The sequence below is a fragment of the Sinocyclocheilus anshuiensis genome, unplaced genomic scaffold, assembly GCF_001515605.1.
Source record: "Sinocyclocheilus anshuiensis isolate Anshui unplaced genomic scaffold, SAMN03320099.WGS_v1.1 scaffold842, whole genome shotgun sequence".
Classification (NCBI taxonomy): Eukaryota; Metazoa; Chordata; class Actinopteri; order Cypriniformes; family Cyprinidae; genus Sinocyclocheilus; species Sinocyclocheilus anshuiensis.
In genome coordinates, this window is record NW_015536509.1 from 633,033 (window position 1) to 641,895 (window position 8,863).

The window sequence follows — 8,863 nt, forward strand, 5'->3', positions numbered from 1 at the left end:
GTATTTACAACACTGTTCCAGAACAGTTCAACCCAAATATTCAGATGTGTGCAGCACATTTTATGGAGGACTGTTTCCTGATCCTGGTACAGTAGACTACAATGCTGGCTGGTCTGACTCGCGGACTGTAAGTACATTTTTTATATTTAAAGAGTTTTTATATTTTATATTTTTTATATTTAAAGCAAGTTTTTTGGGCAGTGTAGAGTAGGGCTTGTTGTTTGTCATTTCTCCGATCACAAATGCAGACATGGTTTTATGTTTACGCGGCGCGATGCAACGTGTAAAAAGACAGTATAAGTCATTATAATCCATAATTATGTCCCCACTGGATGCAATGAATGCCTCGTTTATAATGGGTTTTCATGTTTTTGAATCATCGCTCCGGCCTGACAGGGCATCATCACAGTATGATAGGGGCGTAACATTTCCGTCACACACTTGAGGTATTCGGCCAATCACAACGCACTGGATAGCTGGCCAATCACAGCACACCGTGCTTTTCAGACCGATGAGCTTTGTAAAAATCGACGCGTTTCAGAAAGGCGGGGCATAGAGGAGAAACAATAATGTACAGTATGTGGAAAATAATGTGTTTTTTGAACCTTAAACCGCATAAACCCATTTCATTACACCAAATACACAAAATAATGTTCTTTTTAGCAACATCATATGACCCCTTTAAAGCCTCAGACCCTTTTTATTCTGTGTTTTTCATGAGGAGAGCTTTAGAAAATCATGACACTGTACACTTTCATATTCAGTCTTTCCTCAGTGCTGAAGTTGTATTGTTTATCTATTTGTGTGTGTTTGTGGTTTCTCAGGTATTGTGTTTTTGTGATTGTTGTCGAAGGTACTGTGAGATTGACTCAAGTCTCAGGCCAGACTAGGGCTCAGAGATATTGATAAAAATCATGTGTCTTGGTATTTTTCAGCGTTCTAACAATGTTTGATATGTATCTGTTTACATATTTGCTTTAAAGTTCTTCTTCATAAAGATTTCATTTGAAACTAGATTAATTTTTTAGATAATTGATTTATTAGGTAATGTCTTCACTTCTGTGAACATTGATTGTTGATGCAAATGATGTCTTCAACTGATTAATTGAAATGGACAGTTTGAAAGAACTGGTTAGCCTAAACAATTTAAACTTCCCACCTCTGTTTCTGCTCCTGAGGAAAATGAGAGATATTTAAATAGCCTTTGTTTAACACTGTCATGCTACAAGTCATGAGGCACAGAAAGTGTGTGTGAAATAGTGTTGTCAAAAGTACCGATGTCGGTACCATTTGGAACTGAAATTTAAAAAATGTGACAATAGGGCCTTTCGCACCGCTTTAGTTCCAGAACTAAATGTACAGTACTAAAGTACTGGGACGATTTTGCGTGAACTATTTCCCAGTACCATTTAAAGGGTTGCATTCGCACGAACAGTGTACATAAGACGGTCGACACACAGTGACGTAATTTGGGCGCGGCGTTCAACAACGGAAACAAAGAACAACGTTAACAACAGGAGGATGGAGGACGCTGTGATCGGAGCGGTGTTTTTGTTGTCTCGTGGGTTTCACAATAATGGACATGAAATGTCGACGTATAGGCTACGTAAAGCGTTTGAAAGAACGGGAAGGAGGACTAAGAATCTCCAACGACAACTGGCAGTGCTACATTTGTAGTTCCACAATTAGTTCTGGTACTATGAAAAGGTTCCCGCGGTGCGAAAGGCCATCATGCCAGCATTTCCCGCTAGCATTTTGAGCACCGTTGAGCGAATTCTTTAACACCTCTGATTGGCCATTGTGTTCACTTGCTCAACAGATATGACTGCGATTGGCTACAATGATCATCGCTTGGTGAAGAGCATGAAGCGATGATCATTGTAGCCAATCACAGACATATCTGTTGAGCATGTGAACACAATGGCCAATCGGAGATTTTAAAGTTAGAAATCACTCGCCACTCAAAAAAACTTTTTTTTTTTTTGTCAGTGCCGTTTTGAAGCGATGATCATTGTAGCCAATCACAGACATATCTGTTGAGCATGAGAACACAATGGCCAATCAGAGCTGTTTGACAATCCACACAACAGCGCTCAAAATGCTAGCCGGAAATTAGGGCAGTGCGATATTGAAGAAAAATGCGATATGCAATACCTTGTTAAATAATGCAATATGCGATACGATATTGCTTAAAGTGTGTAAAGTAAATTTAAATGATATTTTAAAATATTTAAAAATGAAAATTATATAACCAATATATGTTTCACATTCTTTCTTGGAAAAGATAGAATCACTACAACTTCTGAAAGTGACCAGCAGTGTTTTACCAGTACATAAAAAGTAACGTCACAAATCTGAAAATGTAATTTGAACATCAATGTGAACAAAGTAGTAGCCTACTTCTTCATATACCACAGCAAAAACTATAGCCTAAGAAAGTTCAAACATGATTAAAGGCACGTGAACAACAGTCAGATAAAAAAAAGAAAAGAAAAAAAGAACAAATACACAATTTACAAGCATAGATACAATAAACAGTAGTATTCAGGTACAGAAATGTAATAATTAAGTGTAAAATAACACTGCATGGTGTTCACTGTATGAATTAGATTTAGATTAATCTTTTTTATAGCTGTGTTTTGTTGTTTGATTAACATTAGTGACACATTCAGCAGCAGGTATTTATAGGCTGCTGTCCCTTTAAGACTGACTGCATGGATCCAGTATGATGATACACATCTGATTTCTTTCTCAGCTGTTTACATTCATTTAAAACATAACTGACTGTTTCACCGAGTGTTTCTGTTGCACAGAACGGAACAGTTGCAACTTGCGCAAAATGAAAACAAAGTTACACTAGCGGTGCACCAACTTTAAATGCTGTGCTTATCAGAAACACGGAAGCTACTATACACACTAGATTAACTATGACAAAGGAACCAAACAGCGATCTTTTATTTCCACCAGAGTAATGACTGAAGTCGATAGTGTGGGACCATTTTGGGTACACCAAGAATGACCAGGGTGTCATTTAAATATTGCCATAAAAACTGCTGCTAAAGAGCGAATACACGGCTTTAAACTATTTTAATGCACGACGTGAAGGCAAGACTGACTCGTTAGCTCAGTATTCTGCCCACTTCAGATCAGAAAGATGAAATAGCGTGGTAAGATCACATTTATTTGAATGAATTAATTATAACATTTAGCTACTTGAATTAATTATTCGATCGAGAGAGAGGGAGAGAGAGAGAGGTGTGTGTGTGTGTGTGTGTGTGTGTGTGTGTGTGAGAACCTGCGTCAGTGCATCTCTCTACAAACGTGAGTTTACTTAAACAGTGATTCTACCCTCTCCTTGCTGATGAATATGTATCAATTCAGTATCTAAGCTATTTTATTCATAAAAGTCACGGGGCAGGGTTCACAACAAGTTTGTGTCCTCCTGAATGTTTGTATGTGTGCGCAGCACGATCTCCGATCTCACAAACCAAAATAATAGACATGATTTTCTCAGGCAGACCACATGTAAAATCATATGAATTATTATAAAAATAATTAAAATGAATACGTATGGATGACCGTTGATTACAATGATACTTCAGTTTATTCCCCTCATTATTAATAGTTTCCCCTGTGGGATAAAGTTAATAGCCCTATATTAATAATATTTATTAACATTGTTACAGTGCACAGCATAAATGAGTACACACCCTCTGATTAAATATAAAAGATGTATTTTCTTAATGATCACTAATATAAAATTTTCACATCTGTGCTGTTTAACTCCTGGAGTACGACCTCCTTAAATGCCCTGGTCTTTAATGGGGAGTGTTGCTCAGCTCGTACCATAAAACACTTAATTATCAATAAATTACTTACCTTTAACAGTTTTGGTTCAACATACCTGTTGATCAATACTTGCCTTAACCTTACACCAGATTTATTTTTATTTTTTTAGTAACTTTCAGGAGGGTGTACTCATTTTTGCAACACAACATTTTATCACTTTGATAAGAAAATTGTATTTTCTTGAATAATTTTAACATTGTTCTTTGGTAACTGATCATGCAGACTTGCTGGAATATTATATCTCTAAAAAAACATAACATGTCTTCTAAGCAAAGAGTAATTGCTGAATTTGTTAAGTTTCAGAGGGGGTGTACTCATTTATGCTGTGCACTGTATATATTATCCCTTTTATAGTATTATGCATAAGTCAAAAACCAACAAGATTTTTTTTTTCACCATGTTTCCAGTTTTCTGCTTCAGGTCAAAAAGAAATGTGAAGAATGTACAAACTGAAAACACTAAATACTTTTGTGATCTATTTTCATTAGTTATTTTCAAAAGGCAAATACTGACATGGATGTTTACAGAGCAGAGGTCACCTTTTTAATTCCAATTGGAGAGATAGACATTTGTTTGTCTTTATTATTATTATTTTGTGCTGTATTATTGGTTACTGTGTTATTTCTGTTTCTAAAGGCAGCAATAAATAACACTTTATTGTCTAAAGAGTGTCCATGTGATTTTATACATTATTAATTTTGTGAAATGAATAAATGCATAATAACCGTGAAACCGTGATTATTCCTCAGACAATAATCGTACCAACAAAATCTATAATCGTTGCATAGTTCAGACATGAGGAGATGCGAAAGACGAATCAACTCGGTGTTCGCGTGCTGTCTGAAACGCGTCTCTGTGTGTGCACGCGCTTTGCACGTGTGCGGCGGCTATGCGCACAGAAAACGGAAGAGACGCTGTCCGAGATACGGCTTGTGCGCTTTTCAGGTGTGTGTCAGACAGCAAGACGAGACGGCAAAGAGTTGTTTTCTGCAACTTATTGGACTTAATTACACTTTTTAATTCTCTGCTATATGCATCGACTTAAAACTTTGAGCTTTTGCAACGTTTTGATAGAGGTAGCCTATTATTAAAATGATTCAGATATCGCATGCCTTTTCGATATGCATATTGCGATATTTACAATTGCAGCCCTACGGGAAATGCTGGCATCGTCACATTTTTTCAAATGTCAGCACCGACATCGGTACTTTTGACAACATTAGTGTGCAAGAAACACATGAAGTATACACCGTGTTCATATGCACCTAATAGATTTCCCAGCCCATTCAGAGTCTGTACCTTAAATCTGTTGCCCCTATAATACCTACCATACACAAAAATGTAGCGTACATCAAATGTCTTAAAATAGATTCATGTCTACCTCATATGACCTAATAATCACTCCTAAAACATCTAAGAATGCCGAACACTACATAACAAAAGATTATCGTTCCTTGTCTTTATGTAATCTTATTATGTAACCTCATTTTAGTTAATGCTGTGCTAAATTGCCAGTTTGTACTTATATTTCAGAGCTCTGTGGATCTGTTTTCTAACTGCATATATACGTGTTCAGAGGGTGTTCCTCAGGTGTACTACTTTGGGCCTTGTGGGAAATACAATGCCATGGTGCTGGAGCTGCTGGGCCCCAGCCTGGAGGACCTGTTTGACCTCTGTGACAGAACCTTTTCCCTCAAGACCGTCCTGATGATCGCAATTCAGCTGGTCAGTGTTATCTCTCACTTATATGAGACAAAGAAAATAATTTAATTTATTAGTTCCAACATGACATATACCTCTATCATAGATCACACGGATGGAGTATGTGCACACAAGAAGTCTGATCTACAGGGACGTTAAGCCCGAGAACTTTTTGGTGGGCCGGCCAGGGACCAAGAGGCAACATACAATCCACATCATCGACTTTGGGCTTGCCAAAGAATACATTGACCCTGAGACCAAAAAACACATCCCATACAGGGAGCACAAGAGCTTGACAGGGACAGCTCGCTACATGAGCATCAACACACACCTGGGGAAGGGTAAGAGCCACACACACGGGGAAGATTCGCTCTATCAGGGCTTAGGGTTGTTAGAATTTTAATGGGGGGATAAAGACTAAAGTACGCCTTAAAACCTAGCTTAGCTGTTAGTGACACAAATCTCTGCATGCTCAGGCACAGCACTTGGATTTAATCATGATGCATTGGTAAGATGCAGGTGCTCTTTTTGGCTAAGGATTTTGCCTTTTTTTGTTTATTTATGCTAAATTCATAAATAATTTTGCACATTGAATTAAGTTTCTTGTCTGACTGAAGATTCTAGTGTAGCTAGCAGTTTCATAAGTCTTTTTATCTTGCAGAGCAAAGCAGACGGGACGATTTGGAGGCACTGGGTCATATGTTTATGTACTTCCTACGAGGCAGTCTGCCCTGGCAAGGTTTAAAGGTATTGTTGTAGGTGGAGTGAAAGAAATGTTTGCTGCCTTCATTCATTTTGATTTAGAGGTTTGTTTCGAAAACAAAAATTAACTGTGACAATCTAGAAAAGTGCATTTTTATTGTTACATTGCTTTAAATATCTTAAACCACAGTTTTTTTGTATATATATGAGAGTAGGGCTGTCACTAACGATTATTTTGGTAATCGAGTAATCGGTCGATTATTTTTGATGATTAATCGAATAATCTGATAATTATATTAATTTATTTGTGGTAATAAAAATAGACCCAAGTGAACAATAGCCTTTAAAATGACCTAAAATACATATATAATAGCAATGATGCAAAAATAATTAGTTCAAATAAAGTATCAAAAGCGAGTAATCTTATGGTTTTATTGAACAAAACTGTTAAAATACATAATGCAAGGCTTAAAGTTCTCCGGCACTGTGCCGGATCTCCGGCGTGCAGCGTTTGGCTGCGGAAAAAAATAATCTTACATTTAAAAAAAACTTGTTGAAATCACTTTCGAGTCCATGAGTTCGCCTACCAGTGGTATGAGAGGAGCACAGTTTTCACTCTCAACCAAACTAACATTACTAGCCAATCAGAATTTTTTGCTCTTATAAACACGAGACGCGCATAATAGTATCCAATTCAGAGTCGCAGCCCTGATGAATGGAGAAGCACGACACGTTAAATAAGCTGCGAGGCGCAATGTTCAAAGATGTCCATCTAACGCATATTTATATAGGAAAACTAATTAAAAAGCAGCGGAGCTTTGTAAACAGCTCAGAGTAATCATGTCATCTCCATAAGAACGATATGATCGCCAAAACAAATTTAGCGGGATTTTTTAAAAGGTCCTGTTCACACAATGATCTCTTAATGGTAACTTATTGGTAATTTACCAGTAAAGACTGTATGTGTGAAAGGGGCTAAACTCTTCCTCTGCATATGCTGTGAATTTGAATTGCTTAACGTTCATCTGGAAAAACAGTGTGCATTATCTCACTAGATTTGTAGCGTAAATCATTTATGAACCTTTGCCAACACAGGAGAATAGATCAACCTATTTCTAAATATGCCATTTATTGTACATCACGATTTCAAAATAAAAGTTTCTGAGTTTGCATGTGGCCAAAGAAAAAAATTTAACGCCCTCTGCAGGTATTTGTTATAATACATAATGTACTTAAAGGCACAAAAAGTAATTTTCGCAGCTAGAGGGCATGTATTCAAAATAAACAAAGAGACAAAGGCATAGTTTGATGACGCTGTGAGTGTGGAATCATGGGAGTTGTGGTCTTCATCCCCACAGCCGATGCAATTCTACGGGACTCGGGCAGAAAACATGTTCATGGATGAGCTAATGATTTATTAACGTAGTAGAATGAAGCAGGGTGAGGCTGAAAGCCGTCGAAGCGAAACGAGGCCGCTGAACGAGCGCGACACATGGCTCGAAATCAGAGGAGCTTTTATTATGCCACAGTCGACTGCTTCCGCTCTTTCCGGTCGTGCGTATGTGGGGGGAAAAAAAGCAGCGCTATTTTATCATACTAGATACATTTGAAAGTTCTGTTATAATGCTACTCTGTGCGGTCGTCACCGGTCTAAAAAAATAATCTTACATTTAAAAAAAACTTGTTGAAATCACTTTCGAGTCCATGAGTTCGCCTACCAGTGGTATGAGAGGAGCACAGTTTTCACTCTCAACCAAACTAACATTACTAGCCAATCAGAATTTTTTGCTCTTATAAACACGAGACGCGCATAATAGTATCCAATTCAGAGTCGCAGCCCTGATGAATGGAGAAGCACGACACGTTAAATAAGCTGCGAGGCGCAATGTTCAAAGATGTCCATCTAACGCATATTTATATAGGAAAACTAATTAAAAAGCAGCGGAGCTTTGTAAACAGCTCAGAGTAATCATGTCATCTCCATAAGAACGATATGATCGCCAAAACAAATTTAGCGGGATTTTTTAAAAGGTCCTGTTCACACAATGATCTCTTAATGGTAACTTATTGGTAATTTACCAGTAAAGACTGTATGTGTGAAAGGGGCTAAACTCTTCCTCTGCATATGCTGTGAATGAAAAAAATTTAACGCCCTCTGCAGGTATTTGTTATAATACATAATGTACTTAAAGGCACAAAAAGTAATTTTCGCAGCTAGAGGGCATGTATTCAAAATAAACAAAGAGACAAAGGCATAGTTTGATGACGCTGTGAGTGTGGAATCATGGGAGTTGTGGTCTTCATCCCCACAGCCGATGCAATTCGACGGGACTCGGGCAGAAATCATGTTCATGGATGAGCTAATGATTTATTAACGTAGTAGAAAGAAGCAGGGTGAGGCTGAAAGCCGTCGAAGCGAAACGAGGCCGCTGAACGAGCGCGACACATGGCTCGAAATCAGAGGAGCTTTTATTATGCCACAGTCGACTGCTTCCGCTCTTTCCGGTCGTGCGTATGTGGGGGGAAAAAAAGCAGCGCTATTTTATCATACTAGATACATTTGAAAGTTCTGTTATAATGCTACTCTGTGCGGTCGTCACCGGTCTATTAA

The 8,863-nt window shown here is 37.9% G+C and overlaps 1 protein-coding gene across 7 annotated transcripts in view; it reads left to right on the forward strand.

Annotated features, from left to right (window-relative positions):
• The window catches only part of LOC107691647 (casein kinase I-like), a 23,856-nt gene that overhangs the window by 7,592 nt on the left and 7,401 nt on the right, over positions 1-8,863 (forward strand). For all 7 annotated transcript variants that reach the window (XM_016490418.1, XM_016490383.1, XM_016490428.1 and 4 more), the window contains exons 4-6: positions 5,426-5,574; positions 5,657-5,891; positions 6,212-6,297. In XM_016490418.1, the coding sequence (XP_016345904.1) occupies positions 5,426-5,574; positions 5,657-5,891; positions 6,212-6,297 (470 nt within the window). The remainder of the gene's footprint in view (positions 1-5,425; positions 5,575-5,656; positions 5,892-6,211; positions 6,298-8,863) is intronic.